General features: G+C 40.6%; 1 protein-coding gene across 1 annotated transcript in view; it reads left to right on the top strand.

The window, feature by feature from the left end:
• Positions 1-13470: 13470 nt before the first annotated feature.
• The window catches only part of LOC137281094 (mucin-16-like), a 43769-nt gene continuing 38149 nt past the window's right edge, over positions 13471-19090 (top strand). Inside the window, exons 1-6 of the mRNA XM_067812228.1 lie at positions 13471-13589; positions 14910-14980; positions 16017-16291; positions 16841-16953; positions 17887-17954; positions 18258-18601. Coding sequence (XP_067668329.1) covers positions 13482-13589; positions 14910-14980; positions 16017-16291; positions 16841-16953; positions 17887-17954; positions 18258-18601 — 979 coding nt within the window. The 5' untranslated portion in view covers positions 13471-13481. The remainder of the gene's footprint in view (positions 13590-14909; positions 14981-16016; positions 16292-16840; positions 16954-17886; positions 17955-18257; positions 18602-19090) is intronic.

The raw sequence follows: 19090 nt of genomic DNA, 5'->3' as shown, positions 1-19090 counted from the left end.
TGTCATCGGTTCCCAGTTGAGCAGATCGATGCTCATACTGTTGATCCCTGGTCCAGACTCGATTAATTACAGACCGCCGTCGTGCAGCTGGAATATTGCTGAGTGCGGCGTAAAACTAAACTCACTCGCGGTGACGAGGAAATGCCTTGACCAACAAACCTACCCCGCCCCTGTCACATATGTTGCCATATGAATATGTCAGCAGATTTCTGTAACAGCATAAAATTATTTAATGTTAGTTCCTCTTGTAAGATTGCTTTACACATATCCAGCGTCGGGGGAGTAGACTGTTGAACAAAGCGTTCGCTTTCGATTCTCCCACATGGTTTGTTTGATTGGCAATATTAGAAGCTGGTGAGTACTACGAGGGTAATTCCCCCTTGGTTCATACCTACATGTTGTTATTGCTTTATCCCTGTTCATGTATAGAAGTCTGTTCTGTGGTGTCCATACCGTCGCATCATATGAAATAAAGACGTTGTTATCCATAAAGAATCTTAACCTCTTATCTCCCACGTGGGTACAGTGTACAACGCCCATTTCTTGTGAGTCACACTCAGATATCCAGCGTCCTCCTGTGTTCGTACAGACACCCATATATCTCACTTTCAACGTTTCATTGTGCAGCGAATCCTGTCAAATCCGGACAAAATCTTTTACAAAAAATCACATGAATTTTTAGTTTGTTGATGTACGAAATTAGTGTTTCACAACAAGTGCATTTAGTTATATTTTAGTACAATGATCGTTCTTAGACTAGATTGTCCGAACCACAAAGGTCCGGTCTAACGACATGCCAGTGCAAACTGGTTCCATCTTGTCATCACTATGTTCGTCTCAGCTCGTAACGCAGTAGACCCGGGTTCCATTCCCTACATGAGCACAATGTTGAAGGCCATATCAGGTGTCCCCAGTCGATATAAATAGGGGGTCTTATATGAGTGCTCATGTCATACTATGTTTTCGACACTTACACATTTCGACACATTACCGAAGTCAAAATGAGGAAAATTACCCCAAATCGACTTTCAAACACAGGTTGGCTGCTCGACGTCGAGGCCTGTAAAGCAACGTCAGAGAAGAAACGTGGCGTCATAGCATTGTCCATGACGTCACGTCAACATGACAAAGTGATATTTTGCCCTTCAGTATCCCATAAAGAATATGAAGCGAGATATTTGTCCTCGTAGGTCATAATGCGAGGATATTATATTCAAAAGCGGCGTAAAACCATTCTCACTCACGATGTTCATCAAACAGTTCCCTACAAACAGACTGTCCTCTCTTACCTGAAAGTAGTCACTTAAAAAACGAACATACGCTTGGAGACGACAGTACTCCAACACATGAACGATATTGTCCTGAGAGAAATTGTGCTTTATATTCGCCTTTGTCCTATTTTCGATCATAGCTATATGGTGTATAGTTACGGCATGTTATTCTATATTTAGAAACAACCCAACATCTGTCTCCGTTGACCTTAAATTCCGCGGTCACGACATCCGGGACATTCAGACTGGACTAATATACGTCATCATGAACTCAGCGCCAAATGTCACCGTCGGGTACCAGACACTGAAGATGATAGGGGACTTGTTGGTGGTTCCCTACAACATGGATCTATCACTGGAGGGCATACAACTGGTGACAACAACGAAAAGGCCCCCCACCACCACCACGATACCGACCACGACTCCGACCACGACCCCGACTAAATGGCCAGGTTGGGGTTTCAGGATTTTCTGTGGTGTTCAGATGATTGATGTCCAGATTAAACATTTATTTAACAGATTTTCAACATATTTAACACAAAACGCAGAGGAAGAAAATTTCAATTTCTTTCAAATGTGACAAATCTAACCTGTGCAACCGCACAACACATGTATACAAAGGATCGCTGCGCAAAACGAAACAGCGTTACACGTTTTAGGATCCGATATTTCCTCAGTGGAACTTAACATTTTAACAACGATGTTTTAGTAGACGTGTAAACACATCAAAAATAAAAAAGTATTATATTGCATGTGGTGTGTAAGATGTGGCGAATCTTTCTGGTACTATGCAGGCTGGCTGCATGGGTAGGAGAGTGATTCTGTCTCGTCTTGGCCTGTTTGTGTGAACTATGAAAGATAAGACATGCGGGTATTTCAAGGTTTTAAGTAAAACTGCCTTCATGAATGTTTTTGTACGTCACCAGGAGACGGCGTCTACGTGAGGAAGACGCTGCGTGTGTTGAACCTGACGTACACGGACGCCCTCAGCGACCCCACATCTCCGGACTTCCGGGACCTGTCACATCCTTTCTGTGCAGATGTAAGCTTACTTTCTACTCTGCGTTTGGGTTTTTTTTTCTAGTGCATTGACCATTACCGGTTCATGAAAATTATAGTGAGGAAGCCTATAAGTAGGAGGAAGGCGATGAATTATTGTTATTTTTAGCCATTAACGATTCCAACTAGAGCCCTGGCCAAAGAGAGTTTAGACTTTTGCAATAGTGCTAGCTTGGTGACTTGTGTTACACAGCAACAGTCTTCTGAACATAGGCTCTGGCTTTGGCACTGTTTGTTTGTTTGTCTGTTTGTTTACAGGCTCGCAGCAGGCCATAAGGTTGCAGACCATGTTATTTAAACAGTATTAAGGACTTGGCCAACCTTTGTAGCAACAATCATGTGTAAGCCCGGGCTTTTCAGTAATGGTAGTTTCGTTCCTGGGCCTAGATTTTCGAAGTTCTCTTAGCCCTAAGATAGTCGTAAGTGTCATTCCTTAACATTAACTTACGACTATCTTAAAGCTAAGAGAGCTTCGAAAATCTAGTACATAATCGAGTCCTAACCAGGCAATCAAGTGATTGATACCATGATGCTCGATCAGAATTAGCGGGACTTACAAGGTGAAAACCAGATCTGAGTCCGGATCTTCAAAGCGTTCGTAACGTCACGACCTGTCGGCTGTCGTACGTGTATGATAAACGTATAAATGTCGTTGCGCTACAAACACTTTGCGGGTCGGGGCCCTGGTACGGAGTACGTGTTGTATTTGGCGTCCATTTGACTTGATCTATCAGGTGTTTGTAGACAGACACACTTCCCTGTTGCACCGAAGAGACACAGTACACACGGGGACAGAAAATCTTGGAAGTTTACAAGACGTCGAAATATTTCACTCCTTCAGAACGTGGAGTAAGCGAGTTTAGTTTTACGCCGCTTGTAGCAACAGTCCAGCAATATGACGGCGGGGGACACCAGAAATACACTTCACACATTGTACCCATGTGGAGAATCGAACCCGGGTTTTCGTTGTGACGAACGAATGCTTTAACTACTCGGCTACCCCACCACCCTCACCCCTTCAGAAATGTCAAAACTAAGGCATAGATATAAGATGAGCCTAATGGTTAAAGCGTTCACTTATTACGACGTCAGCTTGGGTTTGATTCCGCAAACAGGTACCACAAGTGAAGCTCATTTCTGCTTAGAATTTGCCGTCGGTGGCTTAACACAACACTCATTATTTATCAGACCATCCCTCCATGTGGTGTTATTTTGATTGTGTATACCAATCCAATATTAACATGCTAATGTTTAATGAAACTTAGGTATTGTAAAGATATATTCAGCTATTAACGTTTATGCCTGAAACGATGCATCTAACTATCGACGTATTGCAATCATTGAGTCTCCGACAGCAATTAGTCGATAGTAGGACGAAACAGTATCGATGCATCTATAGTAATATTGACTATTGGTGGTTTATTGATTGAATCGGTGCATCTATTGTATATGTGAATATTGATGGTTTAGTATTTGAAGTGATAAATGCGCAAATTCGGTCACATTAATATGGCGCATTGTTCAATATCTGTCAACTTTATCTGGGTTTCAAATTATCAAACGAGTGACTTTTTCAACTTGTTTTTTCTTTCATATAAACTATTCATGCATTTGGGAAATGACTCCAAGGCGACAATTCAAAGAGGAACATACTATTGCAATGGTGTTGCAATAGCTGGTCGCAATAGACTAGTAGTGTAATGACAGTAATCTGCAATAGACTATCGATAGCGCAGTAGTTGTTTTCCGCAGTGGCCATCCCTATTAACGTTATCTCTTCCACTTCAGCTTGGGCGACTGTACGGACTGTCGCCATATGAAGGACGGTATCACAGCTGTAGGGTGTACAACTTCAAGTAAGTAGACGCACCACCAGTGCTCCGAAACAATGCTGAAGATAGTATTATGTTTCGTGAAGATATTGTAAGCCATCGCACATTAAAGGGTGATATTTGCGCTTCTGAATATACACTGATTAGTAACTTCTAAAAGCCATCGTACATTAAAGGGTGATATTTGTGTTTCTGAATATACACTGATTAGTAATTTCTAAAAGCGTCTCTGTGTGTTTCCTGCTGATAAACTGCATCAGATACATCGTGCATGTATGTGTACAAAATTGAACTGGTATGTTTCTGAGTATATACTGATACATTAGGTTATTCGAGATACGAAAGTACTACCATGAAGCACCAGAAGAGTTCGGAATTCGCAGCGGTGTACATTGAAAATAATACATCGCCTGTAAGCGGGGTACATTGAAAATAATAGAATAGTGCTTAGCCTATCGGAAAGCGACATTCATGTGTGAGGTAAGATAATAGGTTTTCTAAAACATCTGACTGTCGCTTTATCTATGTAAAGGGACTATATATTGTACTGTTCATCCATTGTCGTGTTTTGATAGATGATTTACCTTGGAACGGTACAATCTGGATTAACGAGTTTGATCAAAGCAGAATCCGCTTGTTAGTGCCTCCACAAAAACAGGTCACAAACATCCCGGTGTCTAATTTCATTGGTCTTCTTGATTAAGATCCCCGGTGCGACTGTAACAAACATTAGCTGACGACCTGTTGGCTGTCTGTCCTATGGAAACTAATATGTCGTGGTAATACTGAAATACTGTTTACATCTTCCTACACTGTTGTGTATCTTCATTGAAGACGTCAGTGGGGCTATATTGAGTGATACTGTGGTGCGTGGTGCTATTTGCCGTGATGAAACTGTTTAACCGGCAATAAGCACTGACTCACTCGATCCCTCACTCACGCTCTCACTCGATCACTGACTCACTCACGTACTCGCTGATTCACACGCTCACTGGGTCACTCAATCGATCTGTCGGTCGGTCACTCACTCTCACTTCTCACTCACCAATATCCACCCGCTGCCTCACTCTCACTAATTCACTCACTCACTCGCTCACCCACTCACTCACTCGTTCTCTCACTCACTCTCACTCACCCATTCACTGTGTCACGCAATCATTCTGTCGATCTTCCCCTCACTCTCACTTCTCACCTACCCATATCCATCCGCTGGCTCACTCTCACTCACTCACTCACTCACTCATTGGGTCACTCAATCATTCTGTCGGTCTTCCTCTCACTCTCACTTTTCACCCACCCATATCCATCCGTTGCCTCACTCTCACTCACTCACTCACTCTCGCTCGGTCGCTCGCTCACTCACTCACTCACTTCATTTTCGCCAGAGACCGACCCACATCTGTTGTCTTTACGGTGCTGTTCCGAGGAACTGACTGGCGCGGGATGGATAACTCTGTTGTGAGGGTGATTCGGACGCTGGCCCCACGGGTCGACGTCCAGGGTAAGGAGGCGTACCGGGTTGGAGACCTGCTGGTACTGCTCGGTGAGGGGGACCAGACGCTAGGCCCCACCTTCCTCCCGTCCCTCTTCACTACGGTCACGCCAACCGCCTCTGTTGTCATCATCCACGGTACGTAGAATTAGAGAACCCGTAAAGATCCGTTAGAGTTAGCCCTCACCATCCCATGCTTGTAGGAAAGAGCGGCATACGGGATCGGGTATCAGGCTCGCTGACTTGGTTGACACATGTCATCGTATTCTAGTTGTGTAGACCGATACTCATGCTGTTGATCACACAGATGCCTGATGCAGACTCGATAATTCACACATTGCCGCCATTTACCTAGGATATTGTGCGGCGTTAGACAGCAAACAAAGAGAAATCGGGAAGATCCATTTTAATAGTTTTTAAACCATATACGTGCATAAAAAATACATAGAATGTTACCCAAATGCGGATTAGTACATCTTTGTGAGATATGTTTATTATGATATGTATTCCAGGATTCATATTCTTACAGTTTTAAATATGTTTCCTGATTCAGCCAAGTCAGAATTACCGTACATAACGAACCAAAGAAACTGTGTAGAAATTAATTACGACTGTTCCACATTCAGACGCAGTTCGGCTTGATACCTATCTCAAGCTTTACAACTTGACCTACTCTGATGACCTTGGCGACCCGTCGTCCTTGACCTTCAAGAGACACGCTTCGCTATTCTGTGACGATGTGAGTTGCAAGGGACTGACGAATGTCACTTTTTATTGAATTTTGTTTAAGGCTTTGCCTCTCTTTATTACATTTGTGTCCCCTTACGATGCTACAGATGACAAAATAATGAATTTATCACCAGAAAACCGAGACGTTTAGGATTTTGCCCGTGCGACAGTTGCGCGCACGTCATTCTAATGTTACCATAGTAACTGTTTTTTGTTGCAGCTCCAACGGTTTTACAGTTTGAGTGAGTTTTCAGCACGATATGAAGACTGTGACGTCACGGCTATCAGGTAATTTTGTTGTTGATTCTTATTATAAACTTTAAACGACATAACTGGTTTTGTACATGAAAACCGTCAGCGATTCATTCTAGGCAATCTTATTCCTGTGGCCAGCACTAAGGTCGTAGTTCACCATGAAAGACATTACCCATTCATTTACAAATTTAGCCTTTGTGAGATTTATTCCGTTTTTCAAAATGCTTCATCTTAGGTTGACGATGATGTAATGACACATGGCTGTTTTCATGCTTTAAGTACTAGAACTGATCGATAATCGGAAATATCGTAGACAAGAAACATGATTACGCCAAAAAATTGATTCATCTGTAATATCGTACAGGAAGTAATGTGACTGAATGAAGTGCTAATTAACACACAATTCACAATATTACGTTTCTATGGTTTGCTTCTAAATTATATTCAGGATACTGTATTGTAAATAATCTGGCCCCGATTTCTCGAAACAAACTTAAGTCTGAGTTTTGACTTAAGTTCAAGTTTTTGCTCAAATTTGAACATGCATTTTCCAGAATGAAAGGAAATTGGTATCCAGCTCAAACATAGTAGACAATCTGAATTTGGTGGACAGATTCCTCTAGTTATTTGGACTTTTTTAGGATAAAAAAATGCAGTTGAGATAAAAATTCAGCTGTTTCAAATTGTCAAACTCATTTTGAGATTTGAGTTCAACTTAAGTGTGTTTCGAGAAATCGCGTCCTGGACATGAACATGTCATCAACAATGGTGTAAATATACTCTTCAAATAAAGTAACACAAAGCCAGATTTTCGTGGGATGTTTCAAAGACATTTACTACGTTTTTGAAATTCTGTGCAGAAAAAAACTAAGCCACTTACGAAACGGCATGACATACACGTGCGATAGGCACAACAAGCACAATACATTGCAGGGTACTCGATTTTGAGGGAGCTATAAGGTATCATTGTGACATTTATCTCATGCGATCGAATAACTGCTAATATTAGTTCTTTGTGCCTGACTTGATGCTGTAGTCTTCTTTGATTGGCATTCCAGAAGTTTGGTAAAGGAAGGATGAGGACTACTTTTATCAATATGCAACTTTGAAACGTCGCCTATACAGAATACAGAACTTCTATATCCGCAAATTAGCCCTCATCGTTAATGCTTGTCAAAACGACTGATTCTGTTTGATATATCTGTATATTTAACGTGAGCACATATATTTGACCCACGCTCACAAGAATCATCACAAATATATTTAAGAATTCATCTCCTGCTTTGTTGTCTCTTGAGGTATGTTTCACTCATGGTGTCCATCCTTGTGTTTTCTATCGTACCAAACGTCCAGAATGAAAATGATCATTTGTCAACCATTTTAATTTGTCTGAAATATAAATGTCGATATTTTAAAATTTCCTTTAACATTTCCTGTGTGCCAGATAGGGTCCTATAAAACGTTGTTTGTTTCACTAACAATTGAACCTAAATATGAACATGATGTTGAATGTATTTGAGTGAATATAGCAGATTATTCATGAATAGGCAATCATTTGTGATCAATGCTTCTTTCCAGCCCCAGCACTATGTTGTACTTCAACCTGCTCTTCAGGGGATCAGATTATGGGGGCCTACAGGACTCGGTGAACAGCGTTATCAGGAGGCACGCCAGGGTCGTGCAAATAGGTCGGAAACTCTTCTATAGAGTTGGTGATCTGCTAGTGCTGCCTAGTGACATATACGTGACATTGGTGCCAACAAATATCACCATGGCAACCACATCAGCACAGTGGGAAACGACGTCATCATTCGAAATGACGTCATCATTAGGTAGTATTGTTTGTTATTTCCAATGACAGTAAACATCAGCAACTGAATAATACCCGTTACGTCAATTTGCAGTTATGAAAGATGGAATACGGCTTATAACTATTCTTGTATGGAGTAATAAGTATAAATGAGAGCAAGTATATGTAAACGATTGCGGACGGATCATCGGATAAAAATTCGTGGTCATATTATAAACCTTTTTTCACCTAACCCAGACCCGATAACTTAATTATTGTTAGAATATTCCTGCCTGCCCCTATTAATTGATCTTTACATCTTCAATTTCAGTTGAATCTTCATCCGTATATGACGGTCGTAAGTATTAGCAGCATCCTGTGTCGACGTACTCACGTGACCTGATATCCGTATGGAGTAATTAAGTCACTCCAAACTACATGTACTCGTAAATCGGATTTGTGAGAATAAAGAGGAAGATTAACTTACTAATTATCTTCTTTCGAATTGAAAAAGCGCTTGCCTCTGAAGGCTGAGGGTTTTTTTTCGCTTAACGCTCTTGTATAACATGGGATACCGCTGGCTTGCATAAATCTGTATCGTGTTCCCGTTATCTAATTAGAAGGGAATATATTTAGTTCATATACTTGTTTTTAATGCCAGTTTAGGACGTACCACATAGTTAATAGTGCTCACGTTGCATAGTGAGATCTCGTTATCCTCAAAGATGTTTTCATGCTATTGTGGAAGTGGGGGGTGGGGGTGTTGTTGTTTTTTTCTTGTTTTTTTTGTTTGTTTGTTTGTTTCGGTGGGTTTTTTTCTTCCTTGGGTTTTTTTTTTTATTTCGTAATAGAGAACACAAACTGCTGAACACGGCTTTGAGACAACACTAATCCTTGTGTATCGACCATATACTGGAGATAAGATTGTGAAAGACAATTGCAGACATCCCAAAGAAAACTTCACACCTGTATCTTAATTTACGATTAGCCTTAGGTGGTAGGTTTGTGAAAGAAGGGATAATTTTAACATATATCCCTGTATTCTACCCATTATTGATAACTTTGTCCTCGTCAGCGCTGGCCACGGTGCCCCTGACCTACAGGCTACACCGCTTCACCCAAGCACCCAGTCTGAGGGACCCAGGATCAGACCTCTTCCGGAGTTACCAGGCAGCCCTCTGTCGTGAGGTACGTCATGTAGGGGGAGATAACTCTAAATGTAGTCATTTCGTGCCAGTCGATGATAAATTACTGGTCATAAGATATTTGTTTATGTTTGTATGCATATTGACAAACATTGGTGAATGGATCGATCGAAGATTTACGAACAAATACACGAGAGCCTGCCCCGTCTCATCCTCTGTGTTTCCATTGCTAATAATTTTGCCCATCTGCGTTAAGCCAAAAATGAATTCAACGATCAGACTGGTTTGTAACACGCTTATGGAGTGGTCACTTACCTTGAAGGTGTAGCATCGGCTAAATGAAATAAGAGAAATATTTCTCGAGCATCGGCGCGCCAATTTCATTTGTGTGCGTAACAATTTGTTATTGCCATTTTGAAGAACTTCCAAACTGTATTTCTGAGAGAAAAAAAGTACTCCTCCCTCGTCATTTGTTTCAATCAACAATTAAAAATAAACGTCCTAGCGGTCTCTTCACTTTTGAAAAAACAAATGTGCCGGAGAAACATTTCATATTTTTATGCAGCCTAAAGCGCATTGTCTAATGCAAGAGCAGATAATTAATTCAAAATGTCACAAGTCACGGGAATTGATCCATCCGTTAGTGTATGTGTACCGAAATGAGAGCATGGAAGACACAGCGTTTTTCTCCCTTAGCTAAACGTCCGCAATGTTTTTAAAACGTTCAAATCTGACAGAGATGATTCCCTTTCACATACATATACACCAGTATTATGTTATTTTAAGATTATCAATGAGTGAGTCAGTGGGTGAGTTAATACATAACATCACATCAGCAATAGTTTAGCCATACCTTGACGATATGACTGAAATAACTGATTTTTTCAGATTTTACTGTTGAGAAAGTAAGATCACTCAAGCAGGGGAAAATGACGGAAAATGAAAAAAATATAAACAGTGTAGATTTCTAACACTATTATTACATCAACACAGGAATAAATATTAATCTGCGTGACTGATTTGTGTTCTCTGATACCGTTATCTGTACTGTCATATTTGGGTTGTGTGTTTCAGCTGACCCGTGTATACAGCAGAACCCCTGTATTGGAGAGTCTGTACTTCGACTGCAAGATCAATGTCTTCGGGTAAAGATAAGCCTTCATTTCTTCTCAGCATCCGTGTGTGATAGAGGGATTGGGATGTCATGCTCGCCGACTTGGCTGGTGCATGTTAACAAACAAACAAACTAAAACAAATTTGAATTGTATTGTACTTCCAAGTGCGAGGTTATCCAAAATCATTTGACTTCTTGCTGAAAATATGGAGCACTATTTACATGGCTGAGGATATTCCATAACCTGTCATATCAGACTGGCGTTTTGTCCAACCAATTTCATTGTTTCTACGTCCACAATGATTTGCAAACCATCCACCTTAGAAAGATGGGCATTCCGAACGACAGTTACGGTCGGTACGGCTGATTCTGTTTAAAGGGATACACATTTGAAACGGACTTTCCTCTGCACGTCTGAAATACTTCCATACAGAGTGTAAATAGAAGTACAACCTGTGTAATGTTTACACAATCGTTAAAATAGAAAAAATCAAATGTACAAACAAATTCAGTTTGAAGTAAATTTACTTTTACGCCGCACTCAGCAATAATCCCGCTATATGGCGGCAACAAATAAGTCAAGACGAGACAATCCAGTGATCTTCAGCATGAGCAACGATCTTCGTAGCTGAGAGTACTATGACGTGTGTCACCTAGGCACCACACGTCTGCTGGTTTAAGTTCAAAGAAAATCGATGTATTGTGACCGTCTCAGAACTGACCGGTGGCAGCAGTAATTTAGAGGCTAAAAAGCTCTGTGACACTAAGGTATCACTGTATGTGCATTTAAGCGTTTTCCAAGATGTGTCTGTGTATCAGGCGCTCCTCCGTCTTTGGATTACCAGTGTGTGATTTCACATAGCAGGAATAGGAACTGAAAAATCTGAACTGGAAACACTATTGCCAGCAGTTTCATCCAAATTCTCCAGTGATGATTATATTTTTATGTGTTTCACATAGTCACCAAATTCTCCAGTGATGACTATATTTTTATGTGTTTCACATAGTCACCAAATTCTCCAGTGATGATTATATTTTTATGTGTTTCACATAGTCACCAAATTCTCCAGTGATGATTATATTTTTATGTGTTTCACAAATTCTGAACATGGATCGGCCGATCGGGGAGTTATTCTTTTTAAAAAACGACTTAATAGCGACAAAATGATCCAAACAATATTCTTGATTCTCATTTATTGTAATTCTTATTACAATTTTACACGTTCTTTTTTGTTATTGCCGCGACTGATTAAAACATTTTAGATACACGAGGCGGTACTAGAGCTCCACATAAGGCACATTTTGCGGATTTTACTCAATGAAAACCATGTTTACTCAATTACAAATCTGGGATTGCAGAAAACGCGTAAGAATCATTTAAAACTCAATAGGTCAACAATACCTTACGTACATTACTCGATTGGCTTGTGGATGATTCGTCGTGGCGCCCAAACTCTACAACAGCACTAGCCAATGATAGGCGATGCCTATATATAAATATACTATTACAGCTGTAGCCACTGTCCGGAGTTTACTCGAATAGTCACATGACTTCCATGTTAAGTATTTACAAATGGCTGCCAACTGTTTGGCATTGTGACAGTTACTAAAAACGTTTAGTCTATGAAGATGCATTTATAAAAATATTATTTGGACGAGTTAAGTACCCAATAAGGATAAGAAACTCTAATTGTATGTAAAAGTACTCAATTTCTCTAAACCAGTGGGAGTATACCAAATGCTGGTTACTCCTCAAAACATGCAATTACTCATACATAAACATTCATTTGAGTAAATACCCAATTGCTTGAAAAATTATCTGGAGCTATGCCGGTACGTTTAAGGTTCGAGTCGGCGGCGTTGGAATGACAGAAAAAGGTTAGGGAATCGGCAAGACAGTTACGAGGGTTCGGTCGGGCGATGAGAAACACTACAACTAAAAATGTTGGCCTGACTGAAATGAAACCCTCCCCAGTGTCCACACGTTATGCTATTTCAGTTTAACTATACAGACAACTCAAAGAGACAATCAATTCATTATAGCCTTGAAACGAATTCCCTTGAATATACACTTTTTCTGTACTTTTGGATCAGCTTCCCATGCGAATTCCCCATGACGTCGAAATTGCTTCTATTTCTCAGCACGGATCCCTCAAGTATAACATTCAGCGTGATCTTCAAAACGCGCGATTCCCCGACACTGCGAGAAGTGACCAAACGCTCCCTCGAGTCTCAGCTGCCTCGTTATAACGTGACTGGAGCGAGAAACACACTATATGAAGTTATGCCGGCTGGAGGAATGCTTTTCCTGCTTCGAAACATGACCCTTCCGCCGGAAGTGAAAACAGTGACCCTGCTGCCACCTACACAGACTGTCACTCACGTGGTGAAACCGTCGCTTACATCGTCATATATGTCAATTGCTCCAGGTATGAGAATTCCATCTGTCAATATTTGAACAATCATTGAACTAGCACAGTGATTATTCGCATGTTTTCAATTGTACGTGTCTCAAGGTTTATATTTCAGCTGTATTTACATGGAATACTCGATTATTAGTGTTACATTATCCTCCTTATGTCGAACTCACTTGTTTCGAATGTAGCAATACTCAGAGCTGTTCGTTATCCTGTGGTATATTCATTAGTAGAGTGAATCAGTTGGATTGCCTATACTTTGACCAGCATTTCAGTTATTCAAATATGCAGTCAGTACCTGCAAGGGAATATGTTTCCGAAACAAATGGATCCAAACCTGTGCCATGCACTGAGAGTGATATCCCTTTCCTAGGTCACATGACCATTCAAATGACGTACTTCCTGTATGACTTCCTGTACTCGCCGTCGCTTGCTTTTCCTGCATCCGGGGACTTCAGAAATATCCAGGCCAAGTTATGTGAGACGGTAAATATATTTTGGAATTAATATTCAGGCCGTTATTTATAAGCATGGTTTAAGATAATTAAAAACGTATAACAGACTTGTTCGTGATTGATTTTACGTCTGTTAAACAGTCCGGGGAAAGCATAAATCCAAGCTTTCAAACACCATTGACATCTTCTGTGGCTTGAATGAATCCAGTAGATGATATAAGCCATAATGATTTGGGAAGGAATTGGTCTTCAGGAAGCTATGCGTAAGAGGGGAATAACGGGATCAGATGGCCCGACTAACTGACTGGTCATCGCATCCCAAATGCGCAGAACGATGCTCATTATGTTAGACTGTTTGGTCAAGACTCGATTGTTTACAGACCGTCGGCTTATAGCAGGGATATTGCTGAGTGCGGCGTACAAAAACAACCAACCAACCAATCAGTAGATGATATAAAGACCCGACTATCTCCGAGTCGCATTAAGTTAGTCACTCATCCTGTCGCAAACACGTTTTATCATCACTAACTTAATATGAACAGGATAATTATATTGGGAATCCAAGATATTTCTTTTGAAAAAGTATCCGTTAAGATTCGGGTTTGCAACAACCATCCTTGTCGTAACAGGCGACAAAGCGGATTGGGTGGTCAGGCTCGCTGTCTTGGTTGACACACGCCTTCGTACTCAATTACATATATTGATGTTCATGCAGTTGATCACTTGGTTGCCTGCTACAGACTACTTACAGACCGCCGCCATACAGCTGGGCTGTTAAATGTGCCGTTAAACAACAAACAAGCAAAGCACACTTTTGATTATTAAATTGATGCTTTTATTCTCTTTGAAAACTGCGTTAGGCTCACCAACCTTTCAGTTTGAGATTTGAAATTTGAGATTTATCCAATTTTGGCTTGAAGTAAAGTGATGATCGAGTTTAAAATATTCTTTTCAATGAACAGCTGTCGGATCATGTTGTTTAATCCCATCTCTGGGAATTCTCCTGAGACGAGAGTTTTCATCGCGGAATCACATAACACAGTTCTGTCAGTCAAAACCAGTAAATACAATTTGTTTGACGCCATTGGTTATACGCTAGGAAATCATTGTTTGAATCAAACATAATGAAATCCACAATCATTCTGTGTTAAACGCACTCTTGGCGTCTTCCATTGTATTCTGGAGTCACTCTTTCCCTACGCCTCGCACAAGTAATTTCAATCACGTTTAATGAGGCTCGTCTAACACATCGGTACACATGCCATACGTCTTTCATCTGACCGTATTTACTGCGGGTCAAGGTCACCGGAAGAAGGCGCTGTGTAATATGAACTTTGACATCTACTTTCAGCTTCGGATGATATATCGTCGCACTGCGGTCCTTGGTCACGTGTTCGAGTCATGCGCAGTAAACGAATTTGGGTAAAATAAGCAGATGCCATTATTTGTGTTTTAAGCAAATCATTGCATCATTGCATCATTGCATCAATGAATGATTAAGTCATTACCTCTATGTTTACAACGGCAAGATCATTTTAAAATTGATTAGATAATTCTGAGACTAATTACATAATGATTGATTGTCTCTTTCTGCCGTTTAGCCATATATAACCTCATGCTATTCAACGCCTAAGGGGGATGATGTTTAATCGAACATGTATCAAATTTAGTCCTAAATATTATATAACCCGTGAAGGTCCCGGGGTAGAAAAAGCATTCAGCAACCCAACCGACTATGCTTGTCGTAAGTGACGACTAACGGGATCGGGTGGCCAGGCTCGTTGACACATGACATCACTCCCCAATTGCTTAGATCGATGCTCATGTTGTTGATCAATGGATTGTTTGGTCCAGACTCGATTATTTACAGACCGCCGCCATATAGCTGGAAAATTGCTGAGTGCGGCATAAAACTAAACTCACTAACTCACCTTCGTACTCAATTACACAGACTGATGCTGAATCTGTGACCTGAAACAACAAACCTTAAATGTGCGACATTCAAAAGATAACAAAATATGTTTTCTTTCTTTCTATCGGAAAAAAAAAAATTTTCAAAAAGCTCTCTGATAAAACCATCGGCAAATTCATATAATTTTTTTCATCTTCTTTCTTCTTCTTAGTGTTCCTAGAACAATCGTAAAACCTGAAACCTGGAATTTTTTCGACCTACCAGCCTACATTTATTGCGTGACTAGAAACGTTGTGATGAACATCCGGTTTTCAATGTTAAATTTTTATGCCATTCATTATTTTAATGTGCTTTGCATAGATATGTCGACGTCACGAAACTCCACCATCCATCTTTTAGAATTTTACATTTTGATTCCACATGGCTCGCTGAACCGTCTTTTGTTAAGGCTCAGAGCAGTAGTATTCTGCAGCGGCAATATTCGTAATGATAATACCTGGTGATGCATTTGTTATCGTTTCTGAATCATCGTTTTCTGTTCGTTAGGTCAAATCCAGATTCCATAACCTTCCATGTGGACTTCACAAGTCAGTACCCGGATGCGCTTCGGCAAGTTGCCATAGATACACTTCACAAATCTGAGCCCCACGTAATTCTCTCAGATTTCGAGCTTCTTCCCGTGTCTGATCTGTTCTTCATTTTGAAAAACTACGACGTTGTTAGCACGTCTTATGTAATGCCGTCTACGTCATCAATACAGTACAGTACACCGGAACTGATGACGTCATCTGCTGTGTACACCACAACACCGATACCCCCATGTAAGATTCCAGAGATAGACACACAGAGAGGTTGGGGAGAGGGGCTGTGGGTGAGAGTTGGTGATAGGCGAGACAGTATTTTGTTACAGATTCATTCCTGTGCAGACATCATGTTCGTTTGCAGTGTGTGAAATAGTCACCAATGTTAGTTGACTAGTCGGGTTAGCTTTGCCTGAAACTTACCAGCCCACAAAGTAATTCACAAGTGCTAATTGCGAATGTAGATACTAGACAAAAGATTACAGTCGAAATACCATGAAAACAAATGACCAAATGAAAAGACATTACCCGACTTGATTTATATTAGCCACAGGCTGACGAACCAGTGGCTGTTTCACACAATGTTCATATAACTCTTAAAATTCAGATTTACCTTATGTAGAGATACCAAACCGAAATTTCACCAGGGTGAACGCACCTTTGGTAAATACCACCAAGAAACCTATGAATCTGGGACAAAGGGCGTTTTGCATGTAGTCGAATGGTCAGGCTGTCATAAGCGTAAATATACCAGCTAAGATTTATCACTTATTTTTATATTTCTTTCAGCCTTGGTACCCTCTGTACATGTGTACAGTCTCTTCAACTTGACCTTCACACCTGACCTTTTAGATCCGACCTCTGACCTTTACGTCTTTTACCAGACACGATTCTGTGACGAGGTGAGTCACAGTAAATATTTCGAAAGAAACAGTTCTAACAGATATTCGTGATGTTTTGTAAACGATGTGTCATCAAGTTGACAATATTTATTCCAGATAAGTAGGGGATACATGACACGTGATTCGTTATGTTCAGATAAAGTCTCGACTGTTTACACTGAAATACGATACCTTATAAATATTGTGAGTCTTGAAGGCTGTTTGATGTAGAACATGTATTTACTAGTAATCAATCCCCACTGGCAGACTGTAAATAGTTCGTTATACTTGTTGATTTACGGGGCACTTACCGATGTTCCGTCTCTTTAGCAGTGTCTGAAATAGTCGAGTCTGGACTATATAATTCAGTGATCAACAGCATGAGCATTTGGGATATAGGTCAACCAGTTCACCTCTTACGAGAATTGTTTGATAGAAATTGTTTCCCGTCTGTAAATAGACTTGCTTTCACTGGCTGTTCGATGGGTCACCTTTTCACGTCGTCCATAAACAAAAATCTATAGTTTACAAAGCCTGGAAACACATCTCCAATTAAAAGCGACTTTGATACGACTTTGATAACAGCATGTTGTATGCATGTGGGCAGGGTGCCAGGTATCACCAAGGAGGAATGAATGCCTTCATACCTTGGTATATCTGATGGCAGGTGATAGGTATTGTGACTGTCGAGTAGAGCAAATGAGTGTGATCATAAACGTACGTAGCTTTTAGCAACACTCCGGGAAGAACACGCTGCAAACACGAGATTTAGTGTCCATGTTGGGGATCAAACCCATGCCGCCTTGAAGTGTGACCTTTACCCTGTAGGTTGGCATTGCAACCCTTGTTAAGTCTTATTACAATCGCGCGTAAAGCCAAGATGATACTGCTGGAGGTTCTCATAAACAATAATCTTCCTCATGGTTTATATTTTATTTTTTTCTTATTTTGCAGTTAAAAAAACTCTACTCCTACAGCTACATCTCCAGCGCCTACCGACACTGCGTCATCAACAACTTCACGTTGGTGGAGCTTCAGATATAACATGTTTTAATTCAATACATTTGTCAAAAGCAGATTACTTTTAGCTGCTAATCTATACAAATGTAACGAAATCTGACCTCCGAGTCCTGATTCAGTTTTCCATCCACTACCTTATTTGATGTTATCAAGGAATTACATTTAAACGTTCACTGACTTCAATGCGGTAATCTTGATTGTTTCGCTGACGTTTTAGACTTTTAAATGAACCAATATGCTGTGACACCACCATATCTAAAACGCGACGTTAAACCCATTTCGTTAATTGTGTCATTGTGTTCCAGTAACGTTGATTTCACCGACCCTAGCAACAATACCGTGGCCTTCACCTTGTATTTCGATACGCCAGTGTTTCCTCAACTACAAGGGGACATAATCTACGTCATCGAGAACCAGTCTCCACGTCGGAACATTTCAGGTTTCACCGTCACAAGAATCGGCGACCTTGACCTTATTCTTGGCAGGTTTAATGCCGTGCTGGTTAACCCATTTGATAATTCCACGTATTTCTGGGTCCCCTCGTCGACTTACTTCGACATCAGACAGTCGACGATATCAGTCACTTTGACGTCATCACATATTGTGACGTCATCTATAGCACCAACGACGACCCAGGATCCAAGAGAAAGTAAGAATCAGGTTAAAAAAAAAACAAAAAATATGTGAAGAATTTTCAAACTGCAATTTTCATGAAAAGGAATGGGAACTTTGAGAAATCCGATTATAGAAAAATAAAATAACTTATTTTACAGAAACAAAACAGTCATAAAAGATAATAAGTGAAGCACATATAGACATACCAGGTATTATATACTTGCTTTGGCCTTTTTTGATACATTTGTTTCAGGCTCTGTAAGATAGACTACCGTCGTTAGTTTTGAATATGCACGCACATGTGCACATGTGCACACGCGCACATACGCACAGACACACGAGGATCTACCATAGGTATAAGCCATTCCAATAATGTCATACTGCTTTCGTTGCCCTCATGGATTTGAGATTCCTGTCGTAGATCTTGCTGGATGTCGGTTCCACATTTATCAAAGTCCTGTCATGGACTGTCCTTACCATGGCAGGGGCAGTGAGGGGTAGCTTTGTGGTTAAAGCGTTCGCT

This window comes from Haliotis asinina, chromosome 4 (assembly GCF_037392515.1).
Source record: "Haliotis asinina isolate JCU_RB_2024 chromosome 4, JCU_Hal_asi_v2, whole genome shotgun sequence".
Classification (NCBI taxonomy): Eukaryota; Metazoa; Mollusca; class Gastropoda; order Lepetellida; family Haliotidae; genus Haliotis; species Haliotis asinina.
This window is presented reverse-complemented; position numbering and strand designations above follow the sequence as displayed.